General features: G+C 37.6%; 1 protein-coding gene across 6 annotated transcripts in view; it reads right to left on the reverse strand.

Annotated features, from left to right (window-relative positions):
- Positions 1-10,030: 10,030 nt before the first annotated feature.
- Positions 10,031-21,959, reverse strand: part of KLHL5 (kelch like family member 5) — a 93,017-nt gene continuing 81,088 nt past the window's right edge. For all 6 annotated transcript variants that reach the window (XM_086406108.1, XM_086406106.1, XM_086406104.1 and 3 more), the window contains 4 exons: positions 21,181-21,343; positions 17,836-18,048; positions 15,163-15,334; positions 10,031-11,159 (listed from right to left, as the gene is read on the reverse strand). In XM_086406108.1, the coding sequence (XP_086262234.1) occupies positions 11,103-11,159; positions 15,163-15,334; positions 17,836-18,048; positions 21,181-21,343 (605 nt within the window). In that variant the 3' untranslated portion in view covers positions 10,031-11,102. The remainder of the gene's footprint in view (positions 11,160-15,162; positions 15,335-17,835; positions 18,049-21,180; positions 21,344-21,959) is intronic.

Here is a 21,959-nt window from a genome sequence, read left to right on the forward strand (position 1 = left end):
TCCCAATCCCTCTCAGCATCAGAGTCTTTTCCAAGGAGTCAACTCTTCGCATGAGGTGGCCAAAGTACTGGAGTTTCAGCTTTAGCATCAGTCCTTCCAAAGAAATCCCAGGGCTGATCTCCTTCATAATGGACTGGTTGGATCTCCTTGCAGTCCAAGGGACTCTCAAGAGTCTTCTCCAACACCACAGTTCAAAAGCATCAATTCTTTGGCGCTCAGCCTTCTTCACAGTCCAACTCTCACATCCATACATGACCACAGGAAAAACCATAGCCTTGACTAGATGAACCTTTGTTGGCAAAGTAATGTCTCTGCTTTTGAATATGCTATCTAGGTTGGTCATAACTTTCCTTCCAAGGAGTAAGCGTCTTTTAATTTCATGGCTGCAGTCACCATCTGCAGTGATTTTGGAGCCCAAAAAAATAGAGTCTCACTGTTTCCACTGTTTCCCCATCTATTTCCCATGAAGTGGTGGGACCGGATGCCATGATCTTTGTTTTCTGAATGTTGAGCTTTAAGCCCACTTTTTCACTCTCCACTTTCACCTTCATCAAGAGGCTTTTTAGTTCCTCTTCACTTTCTGCCATAAGGGTGGTGTCATCTGCATATCTGAGGTTATTGATATTTCTCCTGGCAATCTTGATTCCAGCTTGTGTTTCTTCCAGTCCAGCGTTTCTCATGATGTACTCTGCATATAAGTTAAATAAGCAGGGTGACAATATACAGCCTTGATGTACTCCTTTTCCTGTTTGGAACCTTTTCCTATTTGGAACCTATATACAACCTATGGGAGGGGGTAATTCTAGAGTGCACAGAGCTATTTTAAAAAATAAACTATATAACTTAAAATTGATTGCTTATTTAAGTATAAATAAATATCTCTTAAATATGCTATCTTCAGGATAGGCTAACTCTTCAGTAGCTCTTTTCCAGCATGTGGACACCAGATCCTCTAATTTATTTGTTAAAATATGACATTATGAAAAATATTTGTCAGAATTTGCTATAAAAACTGGCAAAAAATAGCATGAAGTTTGTCAAAAGGATATTGAGAAAAATAACCTAACTTGTTATAATATCAGAAAAATGTTTTTCCAGAGAGAGAGAAAATGAGAGAGGAGAGTTTCCATGGTGAAGAGAAAGAGGCATGGTATGGGATTGGGGATGGAAAAGAATGACATTTAATACTAAGTATAGATAAACTAGGAAATTTAGGTGGAATTCAGATTTTTAAAATAAATAGATATAATACACAAAATTTTTATTGTATACAACATTTCCAGTAAATGCCAGTATTGTTTGATCATCTTATATTTTGCTTTCAATTTATTTTTTATACTTCCAAACTTTAAAATGATGCCCATTAGAACAAATAAATAATTTTCTACAATATTATGTAGAAAGTCTAACAAGCATGACAATTAATAACTAGGGAAGACAGTATATTCAAAAATAATATCTGGTCAGGGGATCCTAAATTGAGCACAGTTCTCTTTGGTTTCCTAAGGACTATTAGTAGCTAAAAATATTAACATCATTTAAAAATTAATAGCTATTATATATGATTAATTTTAAGCTTATATTATAATTGAATATTCAACATTAAGACAATTATTTTTGTCCAGTTCTGTGCGAAGCATGATTCTAGGTGCAGATACTTGACTGTAAATAAAATAGCCAAGGAAATTAATAAAATTAGTTCTGGGTCCATGACAAGTTAATGATTCCTATTCTCTGGAGAAAGTTTTTGCACTACTTCCCCTGAGTTCATACTGTAGTTCTTAATCCTTACTGCTATTAGAATTAGCTGGGGCTCACTTGCAGTAGCTTAGGCTCAACCCAGATTTATTGAAACAGATTTCTGGAGATGAAGCCTATCTTTTCTTTCTTTCCTTCTCTCTTTTTAAATTCTGTGGTGCACAGAGTTGAGAACCATTGGTCTAGAGTATGCCAAATGTAAAGCAGCAGATGGAAAGCCTGTTTTGTTTCTGAAGATGGATAGCTACTTCTGCTAAAAAACTTATGCTCACTCTGTTCCTCTGGAAACCAGCTTGACGGTTCCTTAAAAAAACTGGGTGTTTAGGGAGCATGCAGTGACTAAAACGTGTATCCCTTGTTTCAATAATTACTATTAATGATTTAAAAACTTCTGGATGGACTTGTCCACCAAGGGTAAATGATTGAACATAATGCTTTCTCTAAAAGGGCAGAAGAGAAGCACGCCAGAGGGAGGGAAAGAAATTAAAGAAAATAAAAAGAGAATAGGAAAAACAAGACTAGTAGGGTTAAGAGATGTGAATATTGTCTTAAGTAGCTGCAGACTCTGAGATTTTTCTTGAAAACATGCCAGACATGTGAATTTTTCTTCAAAAAAGATATCAATACATTCTGATAGTATTTAAAAATGCCAAGCAATGGGTTACATTTGGGACCTGGGGAAAAGTTACTGTTTCAGAAACAATCTTCTGAAAGAATGGAAATTATAGATAAGTAATGTAACTGTTATTTTCCTCTATTTCTTTGCATTGATCGCTGAAGAAGGCTTTCTTATGTCTTCTTGCTATTCTTTGGAACTCTGCATTCAGATGTTTATATCTTTCCTTTTCTCCTTTGCTTTTCGCTTCTCTTCTTTTCACAGCTATTTGTAAGGCCTCCCCAGACAGCCATTTTGCTTTTTTGCATTTCTTTTCTATGGGAATGGTCTTGATCCCTGTCTCCTGTACAATGTCACGAACCTCATTCCATAGTTCATCAGACACTCTATCTATCAGATCTAGGCCTTTAAATCTATTTCTCACGTCCACTGTATAATCATAAGGAATTTGATTTAGGTCATACCTGAATGGTCTGGTGGTTTTCCCTACTTTCTTCTATTTAAGTCTGAATTTGGCAATAAGGAGTTCATGGTCTGAGCCACAGTCAGCTCCTGGTCTTGTTTTTGCTGACTGTATAGAGCTTCTCCATCTTTGGCTGCAAAGAATATAATCAATATGATTTCAGGGTTGCCCATCTGGTGACGTCCATGTATAGAGTCTTCTCTTGTGTTGTTGGAAGAGGGTGTTTGTTATGACCAGTGCATTTTCTTGGCAAAACTCTACTAGTCTTTACCCTGCTTCGTTCCATATTCCAAGGCCAAATTTGCCTGTTACTCCAGGTGTTTCTTGACTTCCTACTTCTGCATTCCAGTCCCCTATAATGAAAAGGACATCTTTTTTGGGTGTTAGTTCTAAAAGGTCTTGTAGGTCTTCATAGAACCGTTCAACTTCAGCTTCTTCATCGTTACTGGTTGGGGCATAGACTTGGATTACTGTGATATTGAATGGTTTGCCTTGGAAATGAACAGAGATCATTCTGTCGTTTTTGAGATTGCATCCAAGTACTGCATTTTGGACTCTTTTGTTGACTAAGATGGCTACTCCATTTCTTCTGAGGGATTCCTGGCCACAGTAGTAGATATAATGGTCATCTGAGTTAAATTCACCCATTCCAGTCCATTTCAGTTCACTGATTCCTAGAATGTCGACATTCACTCTTGCCATCTCTTGTTTGACCACTTCCAATTTGCCTTGATTCATGGACCTGATATTCCAGGTTCCTATGCAATATTGCTCTTTACAGCATTGGACTTTGCTTCTATCATCAGTCACATCCACAGCTGGGTATTCTTTTTGCTTTGGCTCCATCCCTTCATTCTTTCTGGAGTTATTTCTCCACTGATCTCCAGTAGCATATTGGGCACCTACTGACCTGGGGAATTTCTCTTTCAGTATCCTATCATTTTGTCTTTTCATACTGTTCATGGGGTTCTCAAGGCAAGAATACTGAAGTGGTTTGCCATTCCCTTCTCCAGTGGACCACATTCTGTCAGATCTCTCCATTACCTGCCCATCTTGGGTTGCCCCACGGGCATGGCTTAGTTTCATTGAGTTAGACAAGGCTGTGGTCCTAGTGTGATTAGATTGACTAGTTTTCTGTGGGTCTGGTTTCAGTGAGTTTGCCCTCTGAAACAGACAGAAAACAACAGAATGGGAAAGACTAGAGATCTCTTCAAGAAAATCAGAGATACCAAAGGAACATTTCATGCAAAGATGGGCTCGATAAAGGACAGAAATGGGATGGACATAACAGAAGCAGAAGATATTAAGAAGAGATGGCAAGAATACACAGAGGAACTGTACAAAAAAGATCTTCACAACCCAGATAATCACGATGGTGTGATCACTGACCTAGAGCCAGACATCCTGGAATGTGAAGTCAAGTGGGCCTTAGAAAGCATCACTATGAACAAAGCTAGTGGAGATGACAGAATTCCAGTTGAGCTATTCCAAATCCTGAAAGATGATGCTGTGAAAATGCTGCACTCAATATGCCAGCAAATTTGGAAAACTCAGCAGTGGCCACAGGACTGGAAAAGATCAGTTTTCATTCCAATCCCAAAGAAAGGCAATGCCAAAGAATGCTCAAACTACCACACAATTGCACTCATCTCACACGCTACTAAAGTAATGCTCAAAATTCTCCAAGCCAGGCTTCAGCAATATGTGAACCGTGAACTTCCTGATGTTCAAGCTGGTTTTAGAAAAGGCAGAAGAACCAGAGATCAAATTGCCAACATCCGCTGGATCATCAAAAAAGCAAGAGAGTTCCAGAAAAACATCTATTTCTGCTTTATTGACTATGCCAAAGCCTTTGACTATGTGGATCACAATAAACTGTGGACAATTCTGAAAGAGATGGGAATACCAGACCACCTGATCTGCCTCTTGAGAAACCTGTATACAGGTCAGGAAGCAATAGTTAGAACTGGACATCGAACAACAGACTGGTTCCAAACAGGAAAAGGAGTACATCAAGGCTGTATATTGTCACCCTGTTTATTTAACTTATATGCAGAGTACATCATGAGAAACGCTGGACTGGAAGAAGCACAAGCTGGAATCAAGATTGCCAGGAGAAATATCAATAACCTCAGATATGCAGATGACACCACCCTTATGGCAGAAAGTGAAGAGGAACTAAAAAGCCTCTTGATGAAAGTGAAAGTGGAGAGTGAAAAAGTGGGCTTAAAGCTCAACATTCAGAAAACGAAGATCATGGCATCCAGTCCCATCACTTCATGGGAAATAGATGGGGAAACAGTGGAAACAGTGTCAGACTTTTATTTTTCTGGGCTCCAAAATCACTGCAGATGGTGACTGCAGCCATGAAATTAAAAGATGCTTACTCCTTGGAAGGAAAGTTATGACCAACCTAGATAGCATATTCAAAAGCAGAGACATTACTTTGCCAACAAAGGTGCGTCTAGTCAACGCTATGGTTTTTCCAGTGGTCATGTATGGATGTGAGAGTTGGACTGTGAAGAAGGCTGAGCGCCGAAGAATTGATGCTTTTGAACTGTGGTGTTGGAGAAGACTCTTGAGAGTCCCTCGGATTGCAAGGAAGTCCAACCAGTCCATCCTAAAGGAGATTAGCCCTGGGTGTTCATTGGAAGGACTGATGCTAAAGCTGAAACTCCAGTACTTTGGCCACCTCATGGGAAGAGTTGACTCATTGGAAAAGACTCTGATGCTGGGGGGGATTGGGGGCAAGAGAAGGGGACAACAGAGGATGAGATGGCTGGATGGTATCACTGACTCGATGGACGTGAGTCTGAGTGAACTCCAGGAGTTGGTGATGGACAGGGAGGCGTGGCGTGCTGCGATTCTTGGGGTTGCAAAGAGTTGGACACGACTGAGCGACTGATCTGATCTGATCTGAATGTAACTGTTATGCTAGAACAGTCTGTGATAAACACACAGGATCGACTTACAGGGCAGGAGTGGTCAGAGGCTCAAGACCTGCCATTAGATTTCTTCTAGATGATACTCATATTCCCAGGAGGACCACTAGTATAACACAGCTAAGACCCTTACACACTCTGCTTACCTCAGGTCTTCCAAATCCTAAGGCTGGCCCTGAGTATAAGATACCTTTTTATCCTTCTAGTTAATGTGTAAAAGAATATGCTATTCATTCCAAAGTTTTCAGCATTTCTTTCCATGCCCCATTCACTTTCTCTAATCTCTTCCACAGGGAAGTCATCATTAAGTGGGAATAATCATATCTACTTCATAGTGCTATTGTAAAGATTAAATGTATGAACATATATATGACATGCTTAGCACATATCTGCCACACAATCAAGATGACTCAACCTTCCTACATTTCAGTAAACAAGTCTGAAGAAATTTAATAAAACATGAGATTCAGCCTAATTACATTTAAATACTTCAAAACCTAAGAGATGCTCTGCTTGTCTTCAGGCCCAGAGACTCAGTTATTCATCCTCTGTCTTCTTTCAATAACTTTCTTGATGTTGGAAGCCCCACCTTGGTTTACCATTTTCTTTGCTATATAATTTCTCCTGCAATGCAGGAAACTCAGATTCAGTCTCTGCGTTGGGAAGATCCCCTGGAGAAAGATATGGCAACCCACTCCAGTATTCTTGCCTGGGAGATCCCAGGGACAGAGGAGCCCGGTGAGCTAGTCCATAGGGTCGCAAAGAATTGGGTATGACAGCATGCATGCATCTGGCACCATTTGTTGAAGAGACTGTTTCCTGCATTGAATGGTCTTAGCACTCTTACTGAAAATCAACTGACCATAAGATATTGACTACAGTTTATTTGTGGACTTTCTATTTTATGCTTTTGGTCTGTATGTTTATCCTTGTTACAGTACCACACTGTTTTCATGAATTTTGATATAAGAAAGTCCTTCAACTTTGCTATTCTTTTTCACACTTGTTTTGGCTCTTTTGGGTCCCTTGAAATTTTACAGGAATTTTAAAATTGGATTTTCCATTTCTGCAAAAAAGGCTGTTAGATTTTTGACAGGGATTGCATTGGATCTATAGACTAATTTGTGGAGTATTGCCATCTTAAGTCTTCCAATTTATGAACATGTCTTTCCACTTACTTAGGTCTTCATTGGAGAAGGCAATGGCACCCCACTCCAGTACTCTTGCCTGGAAAATCCCATGGACGGAGGAGTAGGCTGCAGTCCATGGGTTCCCTAGGAGTTGGACACGACTGAGCGACTTCTCTTTCACTTTTCACTTTCATGCACTGGAGAAGGACATGGCAACCCACTCCAGTGTTCTTGCCTGGAGAATCCCAGGGACAGGGGAGCCTGGTGGGCTGCCGTCTATGTGGTCGCACAGAGTCGGACACGACTGAAGCGACTTAGCAGCAGGTCTTCATTTCAGCAATATTTTGTACTTTTCAGTGTACAAGCCTTATACCTCCTTTGTTAGATTTATTCCCAAGTTTTGTAAATGAAAAGGTTTTCTAATTTTCATCTTACACTTTTGGGCAGTATATAGAAATCAGCTAACATTTGTGTGTTGACCTTGTAACATTAATGATAGCTCTAATAGTTACGTGTGTGTTTTCTTTAGGATTTTTAATATATAGGATCAAAACAGTTGCAAACGGAGTTTTACTTCTTCCTAATTGCTAATTCCTTTTCTTTCTTGCCTAACTGCTTTGGCTAGAACTTCTTGTACAATGTTGACTAGGAATGGTGGGAGTGGACATTTTCCCGATGTTGGAGGAAAATCTTTTAATCTTTTATCATTTATTGTGTGGTTAACTGTGGGTTTTTCATGAATGTTTTTTAACAGGGTGAGGAAATTTCATTCTCTTCCAAGTTTGCTGAGTGCTTTTATCATTAAAGGGTATTGATTCCTGTCAAATGCTTTATCAACTGAGATGCTAATGTTATCTTTTCTTTAAATAATGAAGAGCTTTATTTTCATGTCACTGACTAGCTGAGTTCTCTTCATTCTATTAAGTGGTAAATTACATTGATGGATTGATTTTTGTATTTGAACCACCCCTATATTTTTGCAATACATTCTTAGTTCATCATGGTATAAAATCTGCTTTTGCCTGGCTTAAGTATCAAGGTAGTGCTGGTCTTATAAACTTGTGAAGTCTACCAAATTCTGGTTTGATTTTTGTATTTGAACCACCCCTATATTTTTGCAATAAATTCTTAGTTTGTCATGGTATAAAATCTGCTTTTGCCTGGCTTAGGTATCAAGGTAATGCTGGTCTTATAAACTTGTGAAGTCTACCAAATTCTGGTTCTGAACTTTTTTTGTTTTTGATGATTGAGTCAATTCTTACTTGTTAGATTTGTTTAGATTTATTTCTTCTTAAATCAGTTTTAGTGATTTGTGTATTTCCAGAAATTTGTCTATTTCATACAGATTATCTATTTTGTTGGCCATAAAACATTAAAAAAAAAATTATTACTTATTTATTTGGCTGTGCCGAGTCTTAGTTGTGAAATGCGAGATCTTTGATCTTCATTGCAGCATTCAGGATCTTTCGTTGTGGTAGGTGGGATCCAGTACCCCAACCAGGGACTGAAGCTGGGCCCCTGTACTGGGAGTGTGGAGTCCTAGCCACGGGACCAACAGAGAAGTCCCATAAAGCGTATTTTTGATTTATGACTGAGCCATCCAAAATACCATGAAATTTATCTAATATTCATAAAACCTGGAAGTATGTTTACTTACATTTACTTTTCTAAAGCAAAATGTATATAAAATTCCATATGAATTTTATTTAAATAAAATATCCCCCCAATATTAAGGAACCAAAAATTTCTGGTAAGAGTATAACTGATAAATTTTACTTCTAAAGCATTAACATTCTTTTAAATTAAAATAAATGATTTATTTAAAATAAAGTTTTTTAAATTAATGATTTCTCACATGAAATGAAACTTCTTTTCTACCTAGAAGCAGGAGTGGTAACAGCATGGACTCCTGAGCCAGACTTCTACACCTGACTCCCTACTCTGCCACTAACTTGCTATATATAATCTTGGGGTTAAACTCTCCATGCTCCAGTTTCCTCATCTGAGTAAGGAGAATAATAAAAGGAGAACAATTAAGTACATTAATGCATGCAAAAAGCTTGGATCCTAATTCATAAGTATTCAATAGTTCACAGATATTCTTAATTTTCATAAGGTGGTCATTAACTGGGGCTAAAATTAAGAGCAGCTGGATGAGATGTTCATTGGGATAATGGAGAAGCTAATAGTAAAAGTTAAGACAGCAGTCTTGGATGATGCACACAAGGAAGGGCCATATTTTCCTCTAGATTTACAAGATCCCAGTCTAAGAGAAGAATAAATGTTTTGGCAAATGCTCTGTCACTAGAAAAGAAATCAGTTTTCTTCATTTGTATCCAGGACAGCAGGTCCTATTGACTACAAAACTCCATTAGAAAGACCCTCCAGGGGGACAGAAAATCAAAGTAACTGTTCTAATGAATCCCATAAAAGAAAGGAAGATCCTCAGGGACAAGAATCAGTTCCTTACCTTTAAGGTGAGTCTGACTCCACTGCAGACACAGGGAAGGAGACAGTGAATGATGAATGGAGATGAGAAGTAAACAAAAGGATAAGCACTTTCCTTTCAAATCCAGGCCTAAGCCTCCACATGAAGGGATGATGTACTAACACATTTCTACTTCTGAAATTTTTGTTTTGTTTCTTATACCTTTTTCCTCTTCTCTCTCTTACCCTAAATAAATATACTCTACAGCTGACCCCATCTTGTGAGGAAAATATCTGAATTCATATACACACTACAATGAATATATGAAATAATAATATATTTGTCATGATCACTGCTATTTTCTTAGTACCCACACCAGTAAAATGCCCATGGAATTTTCTTTGAGAATAAAAGTCCTAAGTTTGTTGACTTCAAAGGTAGAAAAATTTCATGAGTATTCAAAATCAGCTCAAAAAAAAAAAAAGCTCAATTTTTAAAGGAAGCAACCAAAATAAAGGCTACACTGATACAGAATGTAAAAACACATTAACCACAATATGAACTTTTAAAAGGTGAGAATTTAGTTTATACTCTTTTTATATTAAGATATGTTAATGACTTATACCCTAAAGAATTTACCGTAAAATACTGCCCAGTGCACTTGTGCAAACAATAAATAATTCACTGACAGTATTAACATTCACATGTGTAATTAAGAGTTTACAAATGTACAAAATTTGGGGTAATAAATACTTTAAACTCATTTGCCAAACATTCAGTAAGCCCATCCCCTCCAAACTGATTACAAAGACGCACAAAGGATTACTAGTTCTGGCAAAAGATAAGAAACAAGGCAGGAGAGGCAAACACAGACTTGAGAACATAGGAATATCCAAACAGTTCTTTGATACAAAAAGACAAAATCAAAACATTTTTAATAATAGAAAAGAAAACAAATCCATATAATTAAATGCTACTTAGGTGAAAGAACCTTAGAGGGTATATAGCATTTATTTTCTCCACAAAATGTGCATATCTTGAATTTAATGTAAAACACCTTGTTTCAGTTCCAAAGGAAGAATATCATAATATAGAGTTCTTGATGAATCTAGATGGAATGAATATTTAAATAGATCCCAAAGATCAAAACAAGCTTTTATTTGGTCATTGTTCTCTTTAATGTTCATTAAATTGATTCACTTAGAAACTTTAGAAATAAAACTCTACAACCAAAGCACAGAAAATTCAGCTATTCCTGAAAAAAACTAAATGCATAGTCTTTAGTATATCATTAAAATAGTGGTTGTGGTTAAGCAAACAAATGAATAAAAATTACTACAACTCATGTATGGTAAAGTTACAAAGCAATACATTAGAAGTTTTATCAGATGTATCTGCACTATAATAAAAGAAATCTGGATAATAGTATTCAGTAAAATGTTTTTGATTATTAAAAGAAATGAAATTCCCAATTAACCCTGGGTTGTGTTAGGAGCAGTGCATTTGTCGTCATATTCTATATATCAGGAACATACATTCACAATCCACCAGACACAGTTTTAATCTCTTAAGAAGTGAAAGTTTTTAATCCTGGTTCTTCTGTTCTTTCCTTCCGTGTTTTAACATCTTCATTTAGAGATCAGGCACTTTGTGCCCAGGAATGTGGCGTTGCAAATTTACTAAAAACATATCCATTGATAGCAGAATAATTATACTAAATTCATAAAGGAAGAAGATATCTTCATTTAGAAAAACAAGCACTAAGTTATAGTTTCACAGTCACAACGCAAGCTCCAGCTCTTCCAAGGCACAGTGGAGCAACCTAAAAAAACAAACAAAAAACCAAAAAGACTTGTGTTGGGATTGTGGGTAAAAATGTTGATAATACTACAACAGTCAATGAAATATTGAAACAGTTTGCTCACAGTGGTTGCCAAAGAGCTGCTGCCCAAACCCTACTGTCCGAGCTCTTCTGCTGGCTCTTTTCTTAAACGAGATCCTCTTTCCTGATGCCAAAGCTTCACGGACTAAATCGTTTTGAGTATATAACACAATGTAGCATTCACTTCTCTTTAAAGATGACTTTTAAAGACAGATCAGGAACTGTTCTATGTGAAACACTATTTTGGCCAAAATTATGTACAATATGGATGTGAGACAAGGTTGAACACTTAGAGTAACTTTGTGACCAACATGGAGAAAATACCAAGTATTATCCAGAGCTGCAGTGACTTTGCTGTCTCAGAGAGTACACAAAATACACTGCTGCCTGGGATCTGCTTACTCTGGAGGAACCACTGACTTCACAGTTATTGATGACCTTCTCAGCATGGCTGAAAAGTCTAAACTCATTCTACTACTTGTTAGCAGAGTGAATAAATAACACATATCATCCACCCAGCTTCTTGGGAGTGAAAACAAACCTGGTGAATAAACTCTACACCCGTGAGAACAGTGAGACAGAAATATGAGCCACTTGGGAGAAAGTATAATCTTATGAATAAGCAACAATTCTTAAATATTTCACTTATTGTCTTTTTTTTTTTCCCCCAAAAGTACTCTAGACACTGGAGTAATTCATAGTGGAGATAAGTGTAGACAAGAATAGTTTTAAAAGAAAGACGACTTTGAGCCCAGTAAGAATCTATGCATTTGAGCTAACAGAATTAAAACATTAAGCATTTGGAAAGGGCTTTGTTTTGTACCTATGCATGTACGGATATGTCGTAAAGTGTTTTTGTCAAATGGTGGTGGGGGTTAGTTTCTCAGTCATGTCTCTTTGTAACATCATAGCCTGCCAGGTTCCTCTGTCTTTAGGATTATCCTGGGAGGAACAGTTAAATGGGTTGCAATTCCCTTCTCCAGGAGATCTTCCCAATCTGGGGATGGTAACCCAGGTCTCCTGCTTGGCAGGCAGATTCTTTACCACTGTGCCACCTGTACACGATATCAAAATGACCTTCTAGTCATTTTGACTCTCCTCTCCTGACCAATTAAGGATACACCTGACTTCAACGTGAGTGAATTCACGGTTGTTCTCCACCTGAATCAGTTGTTTTCATCACCGTTACATCTTTTTGATTAAATAACCTATTTTAAAACCATATTTACTTATAGTATTCTAGAAGTAACCTCCAAGTCATTTAAATCACAATGTCTGTAATTAGTAGTTTTTCTCAAAACACTCAAGACACTGTCTCTACCCTGTGAACAGTCGATGTTGTCATGATAACCAGCTAGAAAGTTTAGCTTTGAAAATTTACTAAACGCAATGTGGTCACCTGTTTTGGGTCAATGCTGGTAGTGGGGTGAGTGGTAGCTTAAGACTTCATAATCATATTTCATTTCCTATGCAAATAAATGTCCTCCTGTCCATTTGTAGGACCATCGAATGGAAAACATTTATTTTTCAGATACTATGGTTATAAGTTCACATTTGGGAGCTTTAAAATCACTTATATGTGGAATCTAAATAATGCAACAAACTAGTGAATACAACAACAACAACAACAACAACAACAACAACAAAACAGACTCATGGATCTAGAGAACTAGTGGTTACCACTGGAGAGAGTGGAGGAGCAAAACAGAGGTAGAGAATTAAGAGTTACAAACAACTGCGTATAAAACGGGGCTTCCCAGGTGGCACAGTGGTAAAGATTCTGCCTGCCAATGCAGAAGACCCAAGAGAAGTGGGTTTGACTGATCCCTGGGTGGGATCCCCTGGAAGAGGAAATGGCAACCCACTCCAGTACTTTTGCCTGGAAAATTCCATGGACAGAGGAATCTGGCAGTCTACAATCCATGGGATAACAGAGTCAGACACGACTGAGCAAACACATGTATAAAATAAGCCACAAAGACACACTGTACAACACAAGGAATACAGTCATCTTTAAATTGTTAATCACTATATTGTACACTTGTAACTTATATAATATTGTATACTAATTGTTCTTCAATAAAAAATTTTTAAAAAGTAATGGAGATGGCATATAAAGCAAAGGGCTGTATGGTCACAGATTATGAATTCTGATACAGAGTGATTCAGCATAAAGTATTAATTATCTGTAATAGCAAGTTTGAAATAGATTTCCTTATAACTGGCCTAAGGGCTTAAATGAAATACATTTCAGGAAAAGAGAGTCTTCTCTCTCTTCTTGGGTTCCTCAATTATCATTCACAACTTCTTCTGCCATGGTAGGAGGCTGATGGTAGTTTCTTATGAAATTCTGTAGCTCTAACTCAAGTCCTCAAATTATGCCTTCTCCCCTTCACCAAGTGATCTCACTTATTTAAGAAATAAGATCAAGGTTATACAATCTAAGTCTCTTTACCTACCATTCTCTTCACCTGAAAATACTTTCTATCTTTCAATCCTCATATTCTCATCTTCCCCTCCAGTTTTGGAGGATAAAACCTTTCCTCCAGTCTGAGGATAAAAACTTTCCTCCTGCCTTTGCCCTCAATTCTGTTTTCTGTCCTTCTTTTCAGAAAAATGCCTTCAACTTTGCTTTCTGTCAACTCTCCTGTCTTCATCTTTAATTGTGAAAAAGATTCTAGGCTCAAAATTTAACTCCACCATTTACCTGCTGTGTGACACTGAGTCAGCTATTTAGACACCTCATCCAATACAGTGAGGAGATAATAGTACTTACCTCATAGAGTTGTTGGGAAGATTCTTTAATGTGAAGTGCTTAGAACAGAGCCAGGTACATAAAATGTATTAAGTGTTAACTTTCTATCATTATCATTATTTTAAAATTGTATGCCGCTCTAGCTTCCACATTTCCTTTTAATCTTCTGGTGGCTTCTGCTTCTATCACATTCTCAAAGGTCCTGACAACTTCATGAATGACAAATCTTCTTCATTCTTTTATGTTATTGAAATCTTCTCTCCTTTATTTTAATGCTCTATTTCATTATCTACTAAGATACTCTCTGATCATTCTTTTGCTGTTTTCTCCAGAAGCTGCACCTCTCTAGACAACCTGCTGCTGCTGCTAAGTCGCTTCAGTCGTGCCTGACTCTGTGCAACCCCATAGACGGCAGCCCGCCAGGCTCCCCCGTCCCTGGGATTCTCCAGGCAAGAACACTGGAGTGGGTTGCCATTTCCTTCTCCAATGCATGAAAGTGAAAAGTGAAAGTGAAGTCGCTCAGTCGTATCCGACTCTTAGCGACCTCATGGACTTCAGCCTACCAGGCTCCTCCGTCCATGGGATTTTCCAGGCAAGAGTACTGGAGTTGGGTGCCATTGCCTTCTCCGTATAAATGAAGCAACCTTCTAAATGTCCTTTCACCCAGCCTTCACTTACCCTGCCCCAACCCAATTTACCTTGGCCCCAGCTTCTGACATGTGGATTTTCTATTACTGCATTGCTCTCTCAGTTAAAAGTCTCCACTGGATTCTCACTATCAAACTCTTTAGGCTAACCATTACAGACCTCCATCCTGACTCCAACCTTCCTCTCCAAGAATTCCTACTCTTCTCAATCATGGAGTCTTATAACCAGCCCCACTTCCTCAAGATAGCCTGCGTATTTCCACTTTAGTGACATTTATTTAATGTTTTCTTACATTAATAATGTTTTCTTACAATTAATAATTTCTCTGAGTATTAACTCACACTTTAAAGGTAATTTTGAATTTTAACTATACTATAAAATTAAACACTCCCTCTGTTTTCTTATATTTAATTAAGAGATGACTTTATCTTGCTTATGCTATGTATTTTAATACTGGACATAATTAGGGTCTGTTTTACCAAAAGAATTGTTTTTAACAAAAATACAGTAAGTGTAATAATGAAACATGAAATGCCATACCTGGGTCCACTCATTTGTCTGGGGATCATAAGCCTCCACTGTATTAAGATAAGTCTGTCCATCATACCCTCCAACAGCATATAATTTATCACCAAGTAAACAGACCCCCACAGCATCTCTGCTGATGCTCATAGAAGCCACTGCAGTCCACATATCTGTTTTAGGATCATATCTGAAAGGAAATTTTAGAAATGGAGCTGACATTATTCTCACAACACTTTACATAAAATCCTTCTGTCCTTTAATCCTATTTTATGTCTTATTATCTATTACATAATGAACACATTTTAGAGAAAAAAATCAGTATTTTCCTGAAAACTTCTAAATTACAACAGAATTATTTTACAGATGTGTAACATTTAAACTAGTCCAAAAGAGCTCATGTGAATGTTTAAAACTGCTTTAGGGTTTTAGATTGCCTACTGCAAATCTGAAGAAATCAATTCATGAAGCTCTGCATAAGATGGGTGCTCTATGTAAGATGACTAACAGCCTCAACTGCAGCTTTTTTTTGCTTTTTATGTTTTTTTTTGGGGGTGGTGGTGGTGGTGCTGGGATCGAAACCTATACCCCTCACAATGGAAGCTTGGAGTCCTAACCACTGGACAACCAGGGAATTCCCCTCAATCACTGTTAACTGCTCATTTTTAGAGTTTCTTGTCCTTTTCATGAAGTATGTTAACTAGAACTGCTCCCAAATTATCTAAGAGCAGATACACCATGCTAAGATGACTTATATTGCTTCCAAATGACTTATATATGCTTCTTGTATTAATGAACAGCTTTTCACTGGGTGCGGTCCTATAGTGGGCCTGTAATTTATGGGACAAAGTGTTTAAACACTTCCATATATCTTTCCTGGATTTTAACATGCAGCAGGCAAAGTCTGAATTATTTTCTTCCTGACACAGGTGAAACATAGGTGTTAACTATCTTGCTTTCTCAAAAAACACCAACTCTGCTTATTATTTTATAGAAAGCACTCACTGTCATCTACAAACCTTCATTTTTTATCCTTCTTTTAGTCATTTATAATTTATTAAATAATTCACACACATACACATATTTGTTAACTTTTCATTGCTCTTTAAAATCCAAGATCCTTAACAGGGCTTCAAGACTCTACAAGATCTGCCCCGACCTCCCCCTACTACTTTCCTGCCACTTCTGTCGTTCTGTGTTCTCCAGTGACAGTAGCTGCCTTCCAGTTTTGAAACATATACCTTTCTGATGTGTTCATACACACTCCTACTCAATTTACTTCCTGCTGCTGCTGCTGCTGCTGCTGCTAAGTCGCTTCAGTCGTGTCCGACTCTGTGCAACCCCATAGACGGCAGCCCAAAAGGCTCTGCCGTCCCTGGGATTCTCCAGGCAAGAACACTGGAGTGGGTTGCCATTTCCTCTCCAATGCATGAAACTGAAGAGTGAAAGTGAAGTCGCTCAGTTGTGTCCGACTAGTAGTGACCCCATGGACTGCAGCCTACCAAGTTCCTCCGTCCATGAGATTTTCTAGGCAAGAGTACTAGAGTGGCTTGCCATTGCCTTCTCCAAAATCTACTTCCTAAATCCCTTCAATTCTCTGGATCACACAGAAGATGGGGGGGGGGTGCTGAACCACTGTCCAGAGCTTGTGTTGATGTCAGGCTCTTTACCTAGACCCATATATGAGTTTTGAACATGGATAACTTGTTCAAGTTTTAAGTCTTACTAGCCCTTTATTTTCTTTTACTATTTCATACTACTTCATTTTATATCAAAACATGTCAGAAATGTCCCTTTCCTTTTTGCTTATTTGCTTCCAGCTCCTAATTCATTCTCTGTAAAATTCATCAGACTCCTTTTCTTATTAGGTACAATATCCAGTACAAAATAGGTACACAGTAAATGTTTGTCAAAGGATTCAATTAATGAATTATGTAATCAATTCTAAGGTAACACTGAGGGAAGACTCTGAGGGGGTTGCTGGAGACAGATCAAGAGATGGCCTGAGCAAACCACCCAGTATTTACAGAGCTCATAATGAACTGCCTTGTTTGTGGGTGCTCAAGTTGGAGAAGGCGACGGTGGGATGATTTGAGAGAATAGCACTGAAACATGTATATTATCATATGTGAAATAGATTGCCAGTCCAGGTTCGATGCACGAGGCAGGGTGCTCAGGGTGCACTGGGATGAGCCGGGGGGATGGGACGGGGAGGGAGGTGGGAGGGAGGGTCAGGATCAGGAACACATGTACACCCATGGCTGATTCATGTGAATGTATGGCAAAAACCACCACAATGCTGCTGCTGCTGCTAAGTCGCTTCAGTCGTGTCCGACTCTGTGCGACCTCATAGACGGCAGCCCACCAGGCTCCCCCGTCCCTGGGATTCTCCAGGAAAGAACACTGGAGTGGGTTGCCATTTCCTTCTCCAATGCATGAAAGTGAAAAGTGAAAGTGAAGTCACTCAGTTGTGTCCGACTCTTAGCGACCCCATGGACTGTAGCCTACCAGGCTCCTCCATCCATGGGATTTTCCAGGCAAGAGAACCACCACAATATTGTAAAGTAATTATCCTCCAATTAAAATTTAAAAAAATAAAAACAAACCAAAAACAAGAGTTATTAATTTGTGTGGGAGTGTCAGAGGCTTAGGTTTGTTGATTCATTCCTAGCTTTCTTTCACAGGAGATACCTCTCCACACAGTCCGACAGCCTGGAAGTCAAGTTGGATGCAGGTGCGTCGTGTCCCCCGATGGCATACAGCAATCCGTTCCAGGTAGTGACTCCTACTCCCCCTCTCCTTTTTGACATTTGTGCACAGAGTGTCCACTTATTAGTATGAGGATCAAAACATTCTACTGACTTGAGACAGGAACTTCCATCACGACCACCAACTGCATAAAGTCTATAAAAAGAACAAATTGAATGGGAAATAAGAGACAGTCCTATTATTATGCATAGAACAAAGAAAGAGGTTATTCTTATGGTATTTCATTGAATTCAGGGTGTCATCAGTTATAAGGAATACTGTCAATCTATGTGCCATTAAGAACGAAGATGTGCTACCTATTAAATGGCACATGTATATATCATATATTTGTATATATTACATATCATTCTGTACATACATAAAAAAGAAAACATAAACTCATGTGAGCAAAGACAACTTTTTCACAGCTGCCATCTAACTGACAAGTTACCACTGATTGTAGAGTACATCACAATTTTAGAGATGTTAAAGTGTGTCTTAAAACAGATAAAAGATGATATATAAATATACCATGACATTTCTTAAATAGCTAAGATAGGACTTGGTGATAAAAGAAACTAACCTCTGAGCACTACCACAGGTGAGGCACTCTACATGTATTAATTTAATCATTACAGTGATCCTATGACAAACTATTTGTATCCTTGTTTCACAGGTAAAGAAACTGGGATTCATGGAGATTAAGAAACTTGCATGTGGTCACTCAGTAAGAAGGAGAAGCAGGACAACAGTTACATTAATGAGCAGTTGTACAGTCAACAGTCATCTGGGATGTATTTGTAATAGTGAAATATGAGAACAGAACTATCGATTCAAATATACTCATCTACTAGACAATGTTTAGGACATTAAAATATCATATTTATATTCATTGGTATGTTAATGTTCTAAATGTTGCCTAATAAACCAATAGAAATTCATTATCAGTCAATACACTGCACTAAGATTATTAATTATATTATTACTACTGCACTAATAAAAATATTATTAAAAAAATAATTTTATTTATTCAGTTTTGGTTGTGCTAGGTCTTCATTGGTGTGTGAGCTTTTCTCTAATTGCAGTGAGCAGGGGTTACTCTCTAGTTGTGGTATGAGTACTGCTAACTGTGGTGGCTGCTCTTGTTGCAGAGCACAGCTCTAGGGTGTGGGCTCAGGAGTTATCGCTCACAGGCCCTAGAGCATAGCCTCACTAGTTGTGGCACACGGGCTTAGTTGCCTTATGGCATGTGGGATTTTCCCAGCCCAGGGATAGAACCCAAGTCTCCAGCATTGGCAGGTAGGTGAATTCTTTACCACTGAGCCACCAGGGAAGCCCTAATTAAAAATATTTTTACTCTGATCTTAAAATATGTAAAATATTTTAAGTATTTGGACATATAAATGTTTTTTATTCAGCACAAAATCTTCTTAGACTTACTATTCACCTGGGAAACTCTTTGTAGATATTTTTCTATCAGTTTTTTGTAAAATAATAAATTCAGCTTACTGCATGTACAAAAGCTTACACATTTTGAATGTATGGATGCCTTAGTTAATATTCAGCTATCTTTTAATTCTTAAAATAGGATTTGAACTATATCAAATTTCTACCCATTAAAACTCTTAAGTATTTATATTTGGGTAGATATACATATTTAAAAGAAATATTTCATAATTTTAATTCATTATTTGTAATACCTGTGCCACTAAAGTGAAGTGTTAGTTGCTCAGTAATGTCTGACTCTTTGTGACTCCACAGACTGTAGCCTGCCAGGCTCCTCTGCCCATGGAATTCTCCAGGCAAGAATACTGGAGTAGGTAGCCATTCCCTTCTCCAGGGGATCTTTCTGACCAGGGATCAAACCCAGGTTTCAAACTGGTTCTTAAATAATAAGATAATATATCTTAAACAGTAAAATATAGTTGCAGCAGTATATTGTTTTAAACTTAAAATATATTAATAGCATGGAATTTGAAATTTATTTGAAACTTCAACCTGTTAAAATTTTATGTTAAAAACTTTTTTTTGATGTTACCGCCTTAACAGTAAACTGTCCTCATCTTAAACTAATACTTGTTAGAGTAATTATATAAATACAGATCACAGAATGTTAGAAGGAATCAACAACTAGAAATGTCAATAACTAAAAACACATATACACATGCACAGTTTAATAGGATTTCAGGTACTGTACACTCTTCACAGTGAATTCCTCGGTCTTCCTTGTGAAAAGTGGTATAGTACACTCATTAAGAGAATGGACTCTGGAGCCAGACTCTCTGAGTTTGAATCCTGGTTCTACCACTTATCACTTACTAGCTGTGACTTTGGACGAGTTATTTAATCTCTATCTGCCTGTACTTTATCATCTATAAAATCTAAATCTTTTAATAATCAGTAACAATCTTACAAATAATTTTAAGTTTCTGTATTTTAACCTTTATTCTTTTCTCTTTCTGGAGATGATGATAAAGCATTTTAAATGAGTAAAGTTATGTAACAAACAACTTTTATTTAATAACCATATAGGTCTTCATTTTATGGAAGAAAGGCCTGGAAAAGATACTATATGTTTTAGTCTTTGAGTAACCAAGAGCTATTAGTGGTGGCTCTATCCAAATATGTTTATTTAGAGCAGACAAGAAACAAGGAAACATGTCTTTCTAAATGCATTCTAGTATTCAGCAGTTTATCAAGATAAGAAAGAAGTGTTAAGTAAGGAAAGGCTTCCCCCACAGCTCACTGGTAAAGACTCCATCTGCTAATGCAGGAGATCTGGGTTCAGTCCCTGGGTTGGGAAGATCCCCCAGAGAAGGAAATGGCAACCCATTCCAATATCCCTGCCTGGAAAATCCCATGGACAGAGGAGCCTGACAGTCTACAGTCCATGAGGTTGCAAAGAGTCAGACACAACTGTGCGACTAAAACACACACATATTTAAGTAAGGAAAAATCAGTAGAAGAGATGGAAGGAATTAGAGAAATAGGAGTGAGACTATATAATTAAAAAAAAAAAACTTTTCAGTTACATAAACCACCAGATTTTTACTATATTGAATATTTATATAAAATTTACTTAAAATAACTAGAAATTTATAATATCTGTACATTAAAATAAAACCCTAACTTAATGTTGAGCTATTTATTTTTAGAACTATTATAAAAAAGAGACTAAAAAGTTTGTTTACATCATTCAAAGTATTTCTCTCATGATTTCTATGTATCTTTTAAGTTGGACATGCTATAGCTTGATACATTTAAGTGGAACTTTAAATATATCCTTACTTTCCACTTAGTACAGCCACACCAACTGTGCTCCTGGGAGTGGACATGGTAGCAACAAAGTTCCACTGGCGAGCCTGAGGGTCCCATCTTTCCACTGTATTCAGATAGCTCCAGCCATCATGTCCTCCTACTGCATACATAGGACCTTCCAGTACAGCCACGCCTACAAGGAGATAGGAAAGAAGCAAACTGAAAAACCTTTCATTGAAATGTAAGTAAAATGAACCTTTAAGAAGCAAATTTAACTGAGCAAAAATTGATGATAAAAATTTATGACAAAGACATTGGTTATGAGGGACACAGCTCTTCTTGATAGATAGGTGGGTGGGTAAGGGGGAGAAACAGCACTGTAATTCTGGTCTTAAAAGTTTTAGAGGCAGCATTTTGAGGCCCAACAGGGGAAAGTTATTTAAAAAGCATACAATATGCACAATTTTGCCATATTTAGAACATTTTTCAACAATTTGGATTTACAATATATTTGAAAACAGCAATTTTATTCCTTTCTTCCTTTAATTCAAATTATGAGATTTTGCTCATTAGACTTGATACCACAATATATTGGTCTGATTCATCACAAGAGAACCAAGTCAGATTCATATGTTCATTTATTCAACAGCTACTGAGCTTCTACCACGGGCCAGGTACTTAATGGAGCATAACAGATAAGGGCTCTGCCCTGATGAATCTAATATTTTACTTGGAAATAAAGGAAAAGGGTAGAGAGGATCAGGGAGACCTCTCGGATAGACTGATGTTTGAACAGAAATGTGAATGAA

The sequence above is a fragment of the Bos grunniens genome, chromosome 6 (assembly GCF_055505025.1).
Source record: "Bos grunniens cultivar Pamir isolate PY7600 chromosome 6, Bosgru_T2T1.0, whole genome shotgun sequence".
Taxonomy (NCBI): domain Eukaryota; kingdom Metazoa; phylum Chordata; class Mammalia; order Artiodactyla; family Bovidae; genus Bos; species Bos grunniens.